Source organism: Anopheles moucheti, chromosome 2 (genome assembly GCF_943734755.1).
Source record: "Anopheles moucheti chromosome 2, idAnoMoucSN_F20_07, whole genome shotgun sequence".
NCBI lineage: Eukaryota > Metazoa > Arthropoda > Insecta > Diptera > Culicidae > Anopheles > Anopheles moucheti.
In genome coordinates, this window is record NC_069140.1 from 72,363,857 (window position 1) to 72,382,807 (window position 18,951).

At 45.9% G+C, this 18,951-nt stretch overlaps 1 protein-coding gene across 1 annotated transcript in view; it reads right to left on the bottom strand.

The window, feature by feature from the left end:
• LOC128309439 (A disintegrin and metalloproteinase with thrombospondin motifs 1) overlaps positions 1-18,951 on the bottom strand; it is a 90,882-nt gene that overhangs the window by 36,365 nt on the left and 35,566 nt on the right. Inside the window, exon 4 of the mRNA XM_053045825.1 lies at positions 12,713-12,814. Within this exon, the coding sequence (XP_052901785.1) occupies positions 12,713-12,814 (102 nt within the window). The remainder of the gene's footprint in view (positions 1-12,712; positions 12,815-18,951) is intronic.

Consider the following 18,951-nt stretch of genomic DNA (forward strand, 5'->3'; position numbering starts at 1 on the left):
TTTCAATTCTTTCATCCGATGAAGTAACTCTCGTGTGGCGTAACTGGTGACGACCACTTTTGCTTTCACCTCGATGTCTCCTACATACAGGCGGGATTGAAGAGAAGAGTTTTTGGCGAGGTTTTATTTGCAAGAAAGCAGATTTATAGCGACACTTTTAATCTTTCATTATTGTTTTTTTATGCCGTGCTTGTTTGTATGCTGATCGTGCATAATACACTGAAAACCTTGTGAAGGATTGATGCCGAGAGCTGCAATTTGCTATGCAGACACATTACCCGACATCTGGACGTCGTGTCAGACAACTCTCAAAAAAAAACCTTGAGGATATTTCAGGAAGAAAGCCAAGAGCATGATGTCGACGAAACATCATGCTCTTGCCTTTCTTCCCGAAATCTCCTCAAGGATTTTTACCAATCTTGAAGACCCCATTCAATAGTAGAAAGTAGTCTTGCATCTCACCAGGTTAAGGAGAGACAGTTCCGGTCAGCGTTTCGGTAATGTGACACCTACTTGGAAGTTGACTTCTGCAACCCAAATACACTGATCATTGCGCAAGGCAATGCAGCACACGCTGCGCGCGTGTTCCTGAAGATTTTGTTGCAAATTTGCATACGGAAAAGATCATGTTACATTGAACCACTTAGTTTTGGTGTAGCTATGTACATTTAGCTTGGTCTATTTCTGTGTCCTATGCAGATCGGTTACCAAATTCGGCTCGTCGTGATCTTGAACTGGCCTACACATCACTTCAACTCTGCAGAAGATGATGATGATTGACAGTCATCGTAGGCGCAACCCGAGAGTTGGTAGTTTTGGGGTATGCGAGATCCACGTCAGACACAATTAACCTTTAAAATGTAGCTAATTATGCATGTAGAACATCGTGGGTCAACAAGCGCTCTGCAATCGAGGGGTTTTTTGTATGTAACGCACCAACTCTAGGTGTTTAGGAGAGGGTCAATGCTGACGGGTCAGTTACAGCCAAATATGCACAAAAATCTAGACAACCACTTCAACGAAAGGTTACTGGAGTTAGTGAAACGCACAATATAGCTAGAGAGCCCCACTTCGGGATGGATAGCATTGTTCCCAGTGTAGTTTTGCTAACTATTGCGAAGCCCCGAAGCCGCGGATGCATGCGATGATGGTGGAAACAGATTCGATCTAGTAATCGGACGCATCTTACGTCAGTCTCGCGTGGGGTTAAGGCCAACGGTGCGAGGTTGTTCGCGTAGTTCGATAGGGCGCTCAATGGGAGCCAATCATTCGAGTGATCTGAACCAAACGCGGAATAATCGACAGCTTATTCAGAGTGTTTTGCCGGGTTTGTGATAGCTGTGGGAATTTCGATGCAACCAGACACACACATCGGCCACAATAGGAGCGCGTTTGAGGCGCGAGAAAAACGCATACGGGATGCGTTTGAGGTTGATTAAAGAGAAGTATTTTACGTTTGTTACTACGCACGTCAACGTTCTCTTTATTACTAGTGCCAGACTCAACAAATTACGCTAAATGGCAGTTACAAATCGAATTCATTTCACGAATACAGTCGTTTTCGTTCTGTTCCATACAGATATTTCGGTTGAATAACTTCAAGATAAATGGTTGCACAGTGCAATTCAACCGTATTACAGGTACTTTGTTTTATTTTTTCGATTCATTCTCGTTGATTGAATGAGACGCTGGGACGTGTTATGTAGAGCAAAACCAAATGCTTCCAAAAGACCCTTTACCGTACAAGCGCGTTAGATAGCGCGAGATGATCGAGTAATCGATCTGTTCGGGGAGCAACAACAAAACAAGCAATAAATCTCACCTGCTCGTAAACCTTACGAAATCAATCATTACAGCCAATTACGGCTCAATCGATCGTCTATCTTCCTGGTTTCCGTCACTTTCGATGCTGGTGCAACAGGTGAATTATGTTGTCGACTTAAGAAACGATATTCTCACCGAACTCGCCGGTCGCGCCGTGTTTTGCTGCGTACGTGCCGACCGACTGGGAAGCAATGGAACGCAAACACCAACCTCTTGCACCTTGTGACGAATTGTATTTGTGGCAAATATAGACCAAGCTGTCTTGTAATTTCGCTGCACAAGGGTCCACGGGAAAACACCCTGCCCTAAGCATTACGTCATCCATTCGTTCTACCGTCACCTTCTCCGCCTATCTGTCTAGATATCGATCGATCGGCACCGGCTCCTTGGGCTGACCGATTTAACCAAAACACGCTCATGCTCTCTTTCTCTTGATTACAAAGTAGAAGAAAAAAAACGAGTTCCAATCGCTGGTTCCAGTGCTCCAGTTTCGCACTCCTGGACCAGTTTATTTTTTGCGATAATGCCGGGGTTTCGACATCACCTCAAGGTGACTCCAGAACAGGCGTGCCCCGTGTCGCAGATAAGGCTGCCTTACGAGGCACCCTTGGATGCACACCAGCACCGGGAACGCGCGTCAGGACCTGGGCGCAGTCGGCGGTAGTCTCCGCACGAAATGTATAACATTAACACCGACATCCTTGTAGCGTGATCCAGTTCGAAACGGTGTGCCCTCACCGATCGATTGCACCTTGCACGCATCGAAGTCACCACTGCACCCATCGGGCGGTGGCGGTCGTACTAACGCGCTCCATTTCTGGTTTTTTGTAATGCTCACTGAAACCTCCGCAAGTACGAAGAAAGTGCAGTACGAAGAAAGCGAAATGCAGCCGCAACAAACCGGGTGTTAATTAGCAGCGACCCAACGGCATCTAAAGAGCTGGTGGTCACGGTGGTTCGTAACGAAATGGTAGCCGTGTCGGCCGGGTGGTCAAAACGAAATTCAAACCCAAAACTTGCCGTTCGAGGAGATATCACCGAGGGTGGGCGAAGGCGTTATCTAATGCCGGTGTACGAACTCGGTCACCTGTTGTGGGGTGGATTTGTTTTATAACTTTCCGTACTCTCGCCACGATTGCGATTACTGGACCGTGGTGTAGATGTTTTCTGGTTGAGCTCTTTGAGCTGTCTGTTTAAAACATGAACCACAAAATTGGATTCAAATGTATGTCACGGAGTTTGCATATATCTTGCAAACTGTAAAGAGGAATCGTTTTTAATTTGCAATTCTCTATTGTAAATCAACGTAAAAGACCACCAGCTAACAGGTCGGCTGATAATTGTTTGGCCTAACACATATATCGCGCTAGAAGATTTAAATCTATATCATATTTTGTTTGTACCAACCTTCAAACGAGTTCTGTCCAAATTTGACAGCACTCAGGCCATAACCTAATGAGCTAGAGCATTTTGTGTGACGCAACTTTTGTGTTTTGAAATTAAAAAAGAAGGAATTTCGCGTAGTATTGCTTTTTGAAGGGGAAAATACCGTCAAAGCCAAAAATTGGCGTGATGAAGAGTTTCTGGACACTGTTCCACCAAAATCAACCATCAAATATTGGTATACTAAATTTAAACGTGGTGAAATGAGCACTGAGGACGGTGCACACAGTGGACGCCCTAAAGAGTTGGTTACTGACGAAAACATTAAAAAAAATCACAAAATTATGAAAAGCAACCGTAATGTGTAGTCTATCGAGATAGCTGACACCCTAAAGATGTCTAAGGAACGTGTTGAAATATTGTTCACAAGTATTTGGATATGAGAAAGCTCTGTGCAAAATGGCTGTCGCGCGAGTTCAAATTTGACCAAAAACAACAACGAGTTGAAGATTCGGTGCAGTGTTTGGAGCTGTTTGAGCGAAATAAATCCGAGTTTTTGTGTCAGTATGTTATCATGGATGAGTCTTTGCTTCTCCACTTCACTCCAAAGTCCAATAGACAATCATCCGAGTGGACAGGACGCGATGAACCTGTCCCAAAGCGGGGAAAACGCAACAGTCAGTTAGCAAGGTTATGTCGTCAGTTTTTTGGGATTCGCTAGGAATAATCTTCATCGACTATCTTGAGAAAGGAAAGACAATTAATTGCGATTACTATATCAAGTTATTGGAGCGTTTGAAGGACGAAAACGCCAAAAAACAGCCGCATTTGAAGAAAAAAAAGTTTTGTTTCATCAAGACAACTCACGGTGCCACAAATCAGTGAAAACAGTGGCAAAAATTCATGAATTAGGCTTCGTTAATTCCTTTTCTCAGATCTCAAAAGGATGTACTCTGAGAACAAATTTTCCCCGGATGAAAAGGTGATCACCGAAACAAAGGCCTTTTTTGAGGCAAATGACAAATGCTACTACAAAAATGGTAACCAAAAATTAAAAACAGGCTGCAATAGGTCTACCACCCTTAAAGGGACGTATGTTGAAAAAAATTTGCCAAAAAAAAGTGTTTTACTTTCTTAGGCCAACTGCACTCCAGCTTCACCCGATCTGTGTGATCCCGTCAGTTCAATTATCATCCACTCCAATCATTTGATTTTGTATTCTTAAATCACGAAAGTGAGTAATAACCACCTGTTAGCGCACCGATGTGATACGATGACATAACACACTGTAGATCGATTACAATCAGCGTAAGAGGGCGTGAGTGTACTGCTCCGTTTGGTTTACATTTTACATTTGTCATTTCTACCGCAAACGCGCACAAATGCGCGCAAAAGGCTAAACGATTCCTATGTCAGTGTCAAACGGTTGACGAGGGCGCTATTCGTTTCCCGGGCCACAGAGCTCCCGAATGGAGTGCCGGCGACGGTCGATTAGCACCTCTCGTCGATGTAATTGAACAGGGCTGTTCGTGACACCGAGACCAGCGGGTAGCGAACTTGAACTACTTCTGAGCAGTAAAGGGTGGTTTTTGGCTGGGGGTTTTCCCTTAAGCCCGACTGGTGGTCAGACCCAAGCGCGCATATCGAGGGTGGGTAACGATGTCAGAACTCGGCGATAGATAAATATGTAAATGTGATTCGGTTCTGTGGTGCTCGAATCAAAATCCCTTATCTCCGTTCTTACATCTTCGTTGGTAACAAATGTCTTTCGAAACAGCAAAGTTCACTATATTGCGTGTTTTCCTCGGAATAGTGTGTGTGTGTTTAATGGGTTCAAGGATCAAGGATTAATTATGAACTTTACTGCAGCCAATGTAGGAGCAACCAAACGGGTCCAACAACCGATATTTGCAAGCCACTCTTTTAGCAATTGTGCAACGCTCTCTACATCTTACTTCGTTTTACTACCGTCAGATTAATGTCCAACCGGGTAATGAATCATGTAGCAAGGCGCAACAGGACCGATGGGCCTCCCTCTTGCCCGATGATGCAACAGCGCAATCCTCAGCGGTGATCCTGCTCCTTATAAAAGCTTCAAACTAAAACAAATAAAACCCCGTAAACCTGTTTCACATCCAGCGTATCATGTGCCGTGGGGTGGCAAAATAGATGGCGCGATTTGATTAGCAGAAGAATCGAGCCGTGCTGGTGATCATTATGGCTCATTTCAAGTTTATTACCGCGCCTTATAAATATGTAAGCAGTTCTGAGTTCGATGTAATAAGCTGCCTGTGACAATGTTTTCGCGGAGGAATAGTTATGACAAAAGTACAATAAAATAAATAAATATTAATTCTTGAATAAAAATGTACTTCAAGAGAGCAGGTTAGATCCTGGTCTTAGAAGGTGTTGTTTTGAAGAATATTTGTAACGCTGAACAAAATCATTAGAAAAAGACAAAAACAATGTAATTTGACACTCTCAATTTGTTGATTACCTTTTTTTTGTACCTTCGAAGCGCTGTAATGCATAAATACAATTTGTCACGCTGTATCCAGCACCGACAAAGGTTAACTGTTGCGGTTCACTCAAAAGGGCGACGTGAAATCACCATTCCAGTAAATCATACTGGACGCACCTTTCGGCATCGTCCAGCAGCGCATGAAATAGGATGAAATTTAAAAAAAAAACCCATCAACGAACCCAATCGGTAAGTGCAAAATCAACACACCCGACCCGTTCGCGTAAGTTGGCGCCTGTTTCGCGCATGTGAGGGCGTCCGATGGCCACTCCTCCATGCACCGGCCATACCGGCTGCCTAATTAGAAAAGGCAACATTCGGTGTATAAATATTCATTCGTTCGTGTGGCCCCCGTAAGGCCACATGTGTGTGCACGCGAACGCAATCGGTTGCCATTTGGGAGGGTCCGATTTTACTTTCGTTTGCGGCTTTCAAGTTCAGCTCACGGTCAGCTCACTGTGCGCCAGGAGCGCGGACGGCGTGTGAGCTCACAGGAGAAGATTTAGCACCGTGTGGGTGCGAGATTGTGGTGTGTATTTTAGCGTGTTGCACTCCACCGATAAAGAGCCTTTGTGCGATACACGATGGGAAGATCGATGGGTGTGCGCGCTATGCTCAACGAACTTCATCCGCTCAAGGCGACATGTGGCAAGAAGCATCTTCGAGACCCCAAACAATCACTCACCGAAATTAGCATAATGCCACACCTTACCCATCCACAAAACACGTACCGGCACGTACTCGTGTCGTGAAGATGGCTGCGCCGGGGAAGCGATTTAGCTCAAAATTCAAATTCATCGCTGAAAGAATCTATCGTTCTTGAACGATCGTTTCGTTCAACCAGGATGTTCCGATGAGGTTCGGAATGATCTGAATAAATCACCAACCAAGCGTAGCAAACTCATATGCATAAAAATGAAACGCGAAAAAAGATATGGAGCTGGTGTGTACATTTACTCACGCATCACGTAACTTTGATCGTACGTGTTAGCGATTAAAACGCGAACTGATCTTTGATTCAGGATGCCATTTCTTTGCAGTAAAGCTGCATTCGTTTTATTCGTTATGTTTTATATATTTTTGTTTGTTTGTTGTTATTTATTCTAACATCCACTAATGAAGACAACATACATAATTAACCGAAATTTGTTCAATGTTGATTCACGATCCAATCAAACCGCTGCACGTTATGCACGCGTGAAGGAATTTGACACAAATTAACACACACCGTAGCATGATCAGGTTGCATCTCGTTACGAAGATCACGTTACAGTAGTTGCCGGCATCTGGGTCGTTCTCCTCTTTGAAGCTTCTAACGACACTCCGTACCAAAACCACGTGCTAATGAAGTGTATCAATGGTTGGGGCTACAGTACGTCAGGTAATAGTGGCAGAGCAAGGCGTAAACTCTCGAAGGTTTTACGTACGCTGAGTGTACAACCAGCAGCTGGTTTCGGTTGTTTGTGCTAAGCAATGCGATCTACTTAGCGTAGAATCCGTGACTGTTTGGATTATTGTGTGTGAAAAAGGCACGACAAATTGGCTCGAGACATGTGTTAGATTACTAGAGATTCAAGGAGATACATCAGATATAAGAGAAAAAAAACTTGAGAATTAATAGTCGGAACATTCTGACAATTTTCAACAAATTTGAAAGTTATTCCAAACAATCTAAAATATAATAAATCTTTCGTCCAATAACTATCACTTTTATAGAAAACTAAAATAATTCAAATATTACTAGGAAGCGCCTTTTCGTGAATCATTGCATGTTGTCTAGACCAAATATTATAGACAAGGATCTCACTCTAATCGTTGCTTAAACAATAATAATGTTTTCATTTAGAGCTCCACAATTCCCGTGCGTGTACTGTATGGAATTTTGATGAGCTGTTTATTACTGATCGGGCCGATTGCAGCACAATGACTTCGGTTCCGATGTAGATCTCAGTGATTTCTCTTACTTCGCACCTCGCACATCTCAACCAGGTGATCGTTCATCACAGCTACCAACCAACCAGAAGGTAGGCAGTCAGAATCTTATTGAGCTATCGCTCAATGTGATCAACATTCTCGTTGACTCAAACATCTTGCAGCTTTTGCGGTTGTGTATGCCACGTCTACTGGAGTCTTTTCAAATATGGTTCTTACACCTCCTTCTACATTAACAATAGACGAACATCCATTTTAACTGCCATTAGCGATATGTTTCAATGTCGTGAAGTCTTACGAAAGTGGATACGTTTTGGTTGCCCATAAACACATGCACACTAATTCACGGTGGCACGCACGCCGCGTATTCGGCTCATCCGCGCATGATTGATAGGCTTTCGCGATAAAGCGCGGCGAAAGAAGAACGAAGAAAATCAAAAACAATCCGCAGGCGGGCAAAAATAGAAAGAAACAGATCTCCACAGCAGCAACAGCAACAACAACAAAAAACCCGCCCGACATTGACCTCTATTCGGCGCACGCCGGTCGTACGCTTTTAGCCGCCGCCTGTGCGCCCATATATCGAAATGGGGAATCGATTTCACTTTCATTTCGACATCAATGCCGGAGGGAGGAACCAACGCAACGCAACGTTCCTTCCTATCGCCCGTACTGCTCCAATCCCCTGGGCAGCCACGGGGTGGAACCCACTCTAGGAAACCACTCATCTCATAGGGGAAGAAAGCGAATAAAAATAAAAACCATCGAACAGAAAAGCTCCGAACCGGTTCCACTAGCACGGAGCGCCTTGTGCAGGAAGGATTGAAGGATATCCTCCATTTCGGGTGGCTTCACCGTGCGCACGATTATATCTAGCTGCAGTTTTGTCGTTGCGCTACAGGGCTCAGCAAGCTCTTCACTTGTAGGTCATTTTATTTTAATGATTTATTAATATGCTTTGCGCCGAAGCAGAGGGTAAAAACAGCGAGCCCCATCGCATTAACAGTGTGGCAATGAATGTTGGAGAAGGAAGCGAACCATTAAAGGATCCGATAGCACTTTATCCGCGGTTATTGCGTTGATTGCATCGTTGCATTATATCCTCCTTACTCCGTACCCGAAGTCCATCATCTGAAGGTTCTTTGCCGGAGGTCCTTGAAGAACGATTGCCGTTGGATGGCGAAGGGAAGTCTCCGGTTCAACGGGAGCAACGGGCGAGAAGCTTACAGGACTAGCGCAAGACCTTGCCGCTTAATCTCTCTTAAGATCCTGAGTTACTAAGGATTTTCGCGCTGGTGGACTACACAGCATGAGGGCTCTTACGGGAGCTTCTCAAGAAGAGGAGGTTGTAGGATGGGGAGGGTGATAGGCCACCACACAATTGATCATAATTGGCACGTCGAAAAACCGTCATGCGAAGGTGAACCTGTGCTGTGGAGATGATCGTAGCGAATTGGAACAACAATAAAAAAACACCACCCCAAGTCATCTGACAACCGCAAAGAATCGACCGCAAGGAGCATCCGAAGGGAGTTCACTTGGGCCCAGGGGGAGATCGTTCTTTTTGCACCACCGCTAAAACATCCGCCTTCAATGCCGGCAATGGGAGCCACAAGCGGCTGGTCTTGAAATGGGTTACGGGGTGAGCTATCGCGGGGTCAGCAGGTCACGGAAGTACTCTGCCGACTTCCGCGTTGGCCTCTTTCGTGGGGACATGCTGGGTGGCAGCGGGCCGCAAAAGGGTTTACCTTTTGATCGGGCACCGCGGACAATGCCACTTGCGCCACGCAAAAGGGTGTACTTGAACCGGGCGCTTAAGTGGAATTATTTTTCACAATTTGATTTCCATTATTATAATATGCCACCAGTGAGAGGACACAGCAGCAGCTACCAACAATTAGCGCTTCTTGCGCGTTCCGTAACAATAACAGCCTGCGCGGTACGACTTCCTGCTTTGTATTAGTTATGTTTTTTTTCGGGGGGATGGGTGGCCTTTTGTTGGCCCCAGGCCTGTCAATTTTTGTTTATGCAGCTCGGAGCATGGACAAAGTGCCCTTCATTGCGCACTTGTGGGTTGTGTAGCACAATGCTCAAGGGTCTGCTCGAAAGGGTAATTTGATTCAGTTCTGTTATTTTTTCTAAGAAGGTTATCGGATGAGCATTTTCGCTATGAAGACGAGCTGGAATAAGATTGATTGATGCTGTTGACATCAGAGAGGAGCGAGGTAGATTAGCCTAACAAAAGGAAGGCATATTGCGCAGAAGAATGTTTTGTCTGAAGCTGGAATTGTTTTCTTTATCCGACAAAGAGCAAGTTTTGAAGATATTTGTAAAATCGAAACGGATTCTTCATTCAACCAATAAAAACGAGTTGTATTAAAATGGTCTTCGTTCGGGAAGGTTCATTGTTCAGCTATATCGGAAAATTGGGGTCAAAGTCACCGAGGGGTGGTAAAACCCCGAAAATCCTCCCATATTGGACATGGGTGGTGCAGTATCGGTTGGTCAAATTTGTTGCTAAATTAACCCCCCGCCCCGGAACGTCACAAATTGGCCACCGGAATGTGCACATTCGCCTTCCTTTCTTCTACTGCCCAATGGGGAACCCTCGCTGTAACGCTTAACACTCTCACTCTCTTTCTTTCGCGGCGTCAACCTTGACCACACCTAGCGGGGTGAATTTTATTTTCGGAGTGGCCCGGGCCTGGCTTGGACACCGCTCGTTTCGGGTGTCGATAATTGCGACCCGGTATGTACAAACTCGATGCTCAATTAGCATACTGCCGGCGCACTGTTGCAGCGAGTATGACAACATGTGGTCATGTCTGGTAACAAAAAAAAAAATAATGTCATGGACCATCCATCGTCCGATGGACGTCCTATGCAACGTATGTTCTTCCATGCTGAAGCAACAGCTTTCATGTTCGTAAAAGGAAATCATCTCTCCATCGCCACCCTTATCTGAAGCAATACCTTTCATCAAACTGCTTATTATGTTTCGCGTGAAGCGCAATCGCCGCTTCGCTACGCCGACACCTCCGCACCTAGACGTATGAAGATGTTTTGCAGTCCTTGAATCAAAACCGTTTTCTGGGAATAGGAAAAATCGCAGCGAATCGACACGATCTTTGCATATTCATCACGTTTGCCCATCACGCCGGCTATCTAAGCGCACATTCATAAACATTCCCTATCGACAGCTCTCGGGTATGCGCCACGAGTTCGCCTAGCGAACAGGTCAGCAAATGTGCATAAATGTAAATGTATTTAACGGTTTATTTCCTGTTTGTGCACATGTTCCACCGGACAGGGTACAGACAGGGTTGACTGACGTGGCAATAATAGAAATATAAATACGCAAAGAATTTAATTGAAAGGTGTACACTTCATTGAAAAATAGACGACGTTAACTGCCTTCGTTTGTAACATGCAGCACACTATAATTTGCTTTTTATTACCTTTGATATCATTTAAAATCAAATAGTTGCTATAAATTATGGCAAACAAGAGATTATTCAACAACTTTTATTATTGAAAACATTTTTTATAAATGCACCACGTACGCTCATCAAGTCGGAAAAAGGCGGCGAAAGTACGTTAGACCACGCGACTGGCTAATAAATAATTCAACACGATTTACTGTTACGTGCGCAATCACCCAATGTCCTAACGACGTAATCGTTGCACGCGAGTGATTTTAAATCTATTTGTTTCACTTTAAATGCTTATCAACCGCGTGGAATTGGAATCGCTTGCGACCCATTCCGTACTGTGTCTACTAGGACTATCTTCCTCGCCGAAGTCACCGTTTATCATCATTTTTTTCTTCAACTATTCATAAACGTCCACCAAGTGAGAGAAATATTTATATGAATTTATTAAACGGTACGCAACACCGCTTCGGTTTCGATGCGGATGGACACCACCGCGGCAGTGCGCTCATTAATCAACGGATTCCGACGAAAGGGAAATGAGACAGCCGGCGAGGGTTACGTGACCCTGAGGTCACCCAATGTCACCTCGGGCGGAGGAAAGAAAGGTACTCGATTGGCAAACTTCGGCTGCGCCCGGAACAGGGGATGCTATTAATCATATCCACCACAGTCACCACAGTCATCGCTGCAGTGACGATGTTCAGTTGTAGTTGATGAAAAAGAAAAACAGGAGGCATCTCTCTTATTCTTATTGCATCATTGCTTCGAGAAATGTGAGACGGGTAAAGGATTCTTGATGCCATCGCGTACGCAGGTCGAAGGTCTCGGATGCAACGGAGATTCATTCGTTAATCTTGCCCATCTTGTCCTACCGCTAAACGGTTCACCTTTCGGCACGATTAATTGCTTCATCAGATGGTACATCCCGGCCGAAAACAGAGAATGAGAAAAAAACACGTAATCACGCCCTTGAGCCCATCCGAGACCTCTATTATCATCGGACCATCGGAAGATCCTAGACAAGATCGATACACCGGGGCAGTTCCGGCGTCGGTCAGTAGTATAATTTGTAGTTCCACCACCGGTAATTGCCACGGTGGAACTAAGTGAAATAATGGAAAGGCCGATCCGAGGTGGTGTCGATTAAGCGTTTTATTTTCCTGCCTGCCTGTCGGTGTTCCGGAAAGACCATCTCGTATTAGGTCAAGGATGTCTGTGGGCATCGCTGAGAACGGTTCCGTGCTCGACCGGAACCGCCTCGCGTTTCACACACAGCTCGGCAAGAGTGATGGGCGATGTCGTGAGTCACTTGGGGTTTTGTGCTCTGGTTTCGATTATGATCTTCACCGACACCGAAATGGTTGGCAAACCCACTTGGAGGCTGTTGGGATAATGTTTCACGACACACAAATCAACCCGAGCGAAACAAGAGACAATGATATAAGCGTGTGTTTCAAAGTGCTCCGAATTACGGTGGTCGAATGGTGGCGCCATTTGGCTTTAGGGCACCAGCACCGTACAGCATCGCCCAAACCATAACTCCAGCAGACAAATAGCCTATTTGCCCACAGACCTTGCTACGGCCGTTTGATGAAACCCGACGAAACGCAATACTCACCATCATTAGATCTCCACTTTCCAGGTGCTTTCGCATCAGCACTGCCGCCATATTTTCCTCATCCTGGTAGATGTCACCGAAGGAATCGGCTGGTTCTGGATCCTGCAAAAGCGTACAAGAATACACACGGTGATTAGCTAACGCTGACAGTGCCGAGCGAGTTGTGTGAAATATGATCGGCCAAATGATCTTTGATCTCCCCTGAACATCCATTTCCAATCAATCAAACCGTCGAAAGGTTTCTGCATGTACTGCACCGGCTCTCCGCTGTGTGCACCTTCGATGTTCACTCGTTTCCTTTCAAATGGAGGACGATTCCAACTGACACATGTCACGGCAGCTTGGTGCGCAGTGCGCCACTGACGTAATGCATTAACTCCCCAGGAACCCATCAATAGCTCAGTAACCTTTTCCCAGGGAAAGCATCCAAATGCAACTTCACAACTGCCGGGGGGGTTCTTTCGGATGACCAACTTCAATTCTCAACAGGCTCTTTCGATTGCGTAACTTCTGCGAAGTATTGAAACTTCTTCGATTTCATCGGAGCAACAGACAAAAACTGAACACCGCACCGATGCCTACCGATTCCATCCGCTTGTCACATTTATGAAGCCCACCGTCCCATAAAGCACACGAAACTCGGACAGACGTCGTGTTCCTGGCAGCTCAATGACATCGGAAATATTTCGTTCGAGGTGAGCTTTATCGTAGCGCGTAATTCGAAACGGTCGGCTAAATATCTGACATCGAGAGAGTTAACCGCTGGGGTCTCGGCCAAGAAACAAGATGGATTGGTCATCTGTCACAGCGTCAATGTGACTTTGGGTAGCTAGTTTGATCGTTCGTTTGACGTCAGTGGCCTTTCCGCGGAGTGATGAGTAGTTTATACTAGCCAGCATTTTGCTACGGCGGTAGTTTCGTGCATCAAAAGATGGTTCGTGTAATAAAATGCCGCACAGCTTAGAGTTCCTCTTTTAATTGAGGTTCAGGTTCATTTTCGAAGTGAGTTTTGTGTCTTCCTCAAAAACATACAGTTTAATTGATTTTTGTACATTAATTAGACATGATAATTTAATGTCTAGACACCGAGTTCTTCACATGCCGTTAGTCAGGACATTACCCTTTGTGACGTACGAGTAATCTGTGTTGTCTTTGTGGTTCGCTGCATGCGCGTCACAAACTTAATGTAGCACAACCAGAACGAAATTAGAAAGATCGCTTTGTAGATATTGAACTTTTGAAGTTCGAGACGCTAAGAGTTATTACAGAAGAGTACTCATTAGATAAGCTAGTTTGTTCATAATAATTTTCAAATTTATAACCCAAATGATACACCCTGTAGTAAAAGGCCCTTATTATTGCTGTCCAAATCAAGCTTTAATATCCGATTCCTTTGGAAATATGTTCGGTACAATGTGTCATTCAAATGTAACATTTCACTTTTTCCAATATTCAATAGGAGCTTGTCGGTTTGTCTGTCAATTCTTTTCCTTCCCGTAAATCGTGCCTCACGAAAACTCCTCCTGCAGCAAACAATTGCAGCGATCAAACTTTGTATCGTCAGCAAATGTACAACCGGCCATCAGCTTTTTGCTGCCTGGAACCTGTCCAGCTGTTGTACAACAAGCAACAGCAACAAAGAGCTCCGCAAAGTCCACATCCGGCCCATCAAAGTCACAAACCAACTGTGAACTTGACATTTCTCGTCTCGTGCCACTCGCGGTGAACCATTTTTCCGACGAATGGGCGGCAAATTGTTTGCGCAGGTCGTGTCGTGTGTCCGGAACGGAACTGCTGCCCCGAGGAAAACGTATTGATCTGTCGGCATGCAGGGGGATGATAATTATCCGCCGCTCACTCTCTCTCTCTCTATTACACAGACGAACTGTCACGGCACCGTCATGATATAACGTTTGTATCAACAATTGCTTTGATCTGCTGTTTTTAACTGTAACGAAAAATCGTGACCATAGCGGAATTCCATAGCATCTCAACCTCTCAGTATGACGGTTCGGGCCAATTAGATTCAAACTCAAAGTTCACTTTTCGGCAGCTAGTTAACAAACGTACCTACAGTGTTCCATTGCATACACAGTTTACCAAGCCGAGCCGAGTAAACACGGCAGATTCCATAACATTCGTCTACCCACAGTCGAAAGTCGGCTACTTTGACCGACTCCATGCACAGATCTAACGATTATATCGTTTTTTTTTTTCGTTTCCACCCCAACCACCATGGGAAAAAGCGATGACCCTCCGCTCTGGGTGCACCTGCCAGCATGATGATGGCGGCAGTATGAAAGCCCATTGCCTTTTACTTTCTTCCCACTTGCGAAACCAGTACTTCCACCATCCAGCTTCCATTACTTCCGCAAGTAACAAAACCTCTCCGGCCAGAGGGAGGATGGGAAAAGGAACCCACCCCCCGTCCAACACCGATCCTCCCGCATGTGCCGGGAAGGGCAGAATGTTATGGTTATGGTACACTTTCGTTTTCCGAGCGAGTGGTGGATGATGCGCCGCAAATGAGGCTGCAACCATACCCGGAGTCATCAGCGTGCGGGCTTCTTCCGGTTTTTCAGAGGTTGGCATGGGAGGGTTGTTAGTGGGGTACCGATATGGCCCCGGTTTTTTTTTTTTTGCTTTCCTACATCTGGGGGAGAAGGAAGCGAACGTATGTTACCGCATCGTGAGAGTTCCCTGTCCGACCTCCCTATCTCACCATCACCGGCAGCTTGCTGTTGTGTAAAGGCAAATCTAACCGACCCTACCGAGCGACTAATTCGACCCGGAGCCGGCAATTGCACGAACCGGAAAAAAGTGTCAATCTTTTCCCATGCTGGGGCAGGTGCACGTTACTGAGCTGAGGGCTTTAGTGTTCTGCATTGTTTTGTCAGGCGCGTGTGCTTTATCGCTTGATTTGCGGTTGTGTGGTTCACGATTCATGTTCACGCAACTTCACAACGCACCTGAGCGAGTTGCGGTGCGTAATGTGCCGGCTTTAACTGCACGGTACAGCAGCAGCGCTGATAATATGTCAGACCCGGCTGCAGATGCTTATCAGGGACCATTAGCGATACCTATCGCGTGACACAATTAACACATTCTTATCAGAACAGTCCATCAACGTCTATTTGGTAGTCATTGCGTCGAGCGATTAAAACCGCGCAAGTGCTCCACCAAACCCAAGTGTCTTGTTTAATTTCCATTTAATATTGTTGTATGGCCTGCTGACATTGTCATCAGCGAATGTATGTGTGTGTTTTTTAAACATCGGTTAGTAGCTGTCAACAGCTGTTCCCGAGAGCGTCCCGTCCGCGAGATCTGCCCGAGCGTAGGCCACGGCAATTAACCACCCGTGTTACGTGCGTTAAGAACAAGGAAACGGTCCCTACCGTGGCACCGTGGCTGTTATGCCATGCTCAGGCATTGCTTCAGTAGCGTGCTGATACGGACGAAGGTTGTCTTACGCGTGTGGGCCGCAATCGCCATCGACTCGAGCGGTTTGTGGTATGCGGTGGGATAATAACATGCAGCACCAATTCCGATTCAATGTCGGCCATTTTTAAGTAGCGCGTGTCACTTTGATGTTTTACGGACGAAGAAACCTCACCGCAGTGACTGAAGTCGCTTTAAGGCATGTCCGACCGTTGAAAACAACACAGCCCTCGCCCCGAAGGAGTGCTAGAATCGGTGCTTATGTAACGGAAACAGACCCAGCAGGCATTCGGACGGCTTCTAATCCATTCTAATCCATTCGCATCTCCCTCGGGGAAGAATTACAATTGCTTTGTTTTGTCGCACTGCCTTCATCAATCATTACGTTTCGCAGTAATGCCAAACCCAGCCGAAGGGGGATTAGAAAATTGTCTCCAGTAAAACACCGAAGAGTGTTATGTTCGCCCACACGCCACAGCCACCGTACCAAGTGCGCAAGTCATTCGGAACTGGATGAGTTGTATTGTCCGGCAGGTTAGGATTAAGAGCAAGCATGTGGAGACTATCGTCTAGCATTGCTCCGAAGTGGGTTTACCTTGGCCGAGAGAGTCGCCAGCAAGTGAGTGTGTCCTTCAAGGTCTTTGAGAAACATCGACCACCCGCCTTCCCTGACGATGTTCCGGTCTTGCGAAACCCATTCCACAGCAAGTTATCCTTTGGCACCTGCTTAGACCGGAGAGTTCTCGCCCGATTCTTCGCCTGCTTCACCCCTTCGCTCGAACCAGCTCCGAACGATTGATTTATGAGCAATTCTATTCAATTCTCCATCCCCGAGCGGCTTGACCAACGCGAACTGCAAAACTGTTGAATGGGCAAGAAAAATGGCAAACCTGTTCTATCGGGCGTTTCCTAGCCGTAGCCTAGGGTATACTCACTCACATTCTAGTGGTGCTAGATTTCAAGTGCTAAGGTCACCCAACACAGCGCCGATCCTGGTCGCGAGCCGAGTGCTTTAACAATTAGCTGACGTTGGAGTTGGACCGGTGTGTGAGGCTTGAGTTTTGTGGCAAGTCCGTCCGCCAAGACATCGGACACCGGATCACAAGGACGTATGTGGGAATCGTGCATTATTTATGGATGCACGCGGGGCACTGGAGGAAACGGTGGCATAGAAGGCATCAGGAATGCTGTCGCCCAAGCTTAATGGGCCACGGCTGGACGAGAGGTTGATCCAGAGGCGCACTGCATTGACTACATTGACACCTCCGTATGGGACTTCCCACTGTCCTACATCTAGCGCCAGCTTTGTATCAACTGCTAAACCGACTGCTGAATTGTGATTCTTTCATTGTTCCGTTTGTCACACACATAATGCTAGCGATATTTACATGCAATCGTGTGGAAATAGCCCACAGCAACGATGTTGGGCTGTCATAAGCCCTGGCAGAACCAAACGAAACGGAACCGATTTCGGAACCAACTCAATCATGCGTGAATCGATTCGATAGGACGCAAATGAAACCTTTCCGCCGAGTACTGTGGGCCTTGAGCGGCCAGAGAATGCTTCGGTAAACCCTTCGAAGGCTCTCGCAACGCGCATATTGCATGTCATTAAGCGGAGGTAGTTACCAGCTACATTACCGCTCAAACCGTATTTATTAGCAGCGCAAACGACATCGACTGGAAAAGGTAATGTATGTTTTTGGCGCTTGCTAATAATGTTTACTTTATACTGCTCGGTTCGCTTAGTGTGGGATTGGAAAGTTTGTGAGACGTACGACGGAAGTCGATCGTTTCGGAGCATGCCTGGAAGTTGTGGAGTTCTGTCCGTAGTAAAGTGTTACGGTCTATTTGACGTAGGGAGCCACATTTTGTATCTTTCATGTCTATTTTCAATTTTACGGAAAGAACCACACAGGATATCGAACATGCAAATTATCTTTCTAAGCTAATCTGATGATGTACCCCAATAAGACATTTTTAGACATCTTTCCCAACGTTTCGTCCGAAACGCCCATTCAAAAAGATTATCTGAGAAAATTGGAATCGAAACCTTGGACTCTGCAAAATTAATCACACCGATTAAACCCAGCCCATAATATAGACATCTTAAAAATAGTCATCTCCGACACCGATGACAGTTGCTCCAACACCTTCAACCAACCACTCAAAAACTAATGTCATCAGAAACGGAAGACAAGGTCTCCAAGCGTGGCGACTCATAATTTCAACTCCACTCGAGAAAATCTGTCCCACCCGTGTTGTGTGTTTTTAAGGCGACGCGTGGACAGAAGGTTACAATCAATCATTAGGTGGCGTGCGCACGTTCCTAGTAAGATCACCTCCACTACGCTACCACCGAGGACCATTCGTTTTCGTTAGCATCTTGACCGGCATCTTGAACTATTTGGACTGGATTCGATTTTGATTTTTAATCACTGCACATCCATCAACAGCTAAACATCATCCCCTACAACACCTTGCCTCATGGACCCCACGGATATAGGCGTAACGGATCGCATCTCCGAGTCCTTGGCATTAATTCGCCCGCGTACCACTCTAGATTCCCGGCACGCTGATGAAGATTGATGTTGTTGGGATTAAAAACCCCGGAAAGAAAATTGGAACCTCTCGCTCCACTCACTGGTTTCCACTGGCTCGAGGACGAACTAGTTTCTCGTCTGCCAGTCCGGCGGAATGTATGCAATTTCCAACTCCGAGCGCAAACCGACAACAAACAAACAAAAAAAACCGGAATCGAAAACCCATCTCGCGCACTCTTCCTTGCGGTCGTGGCAGGT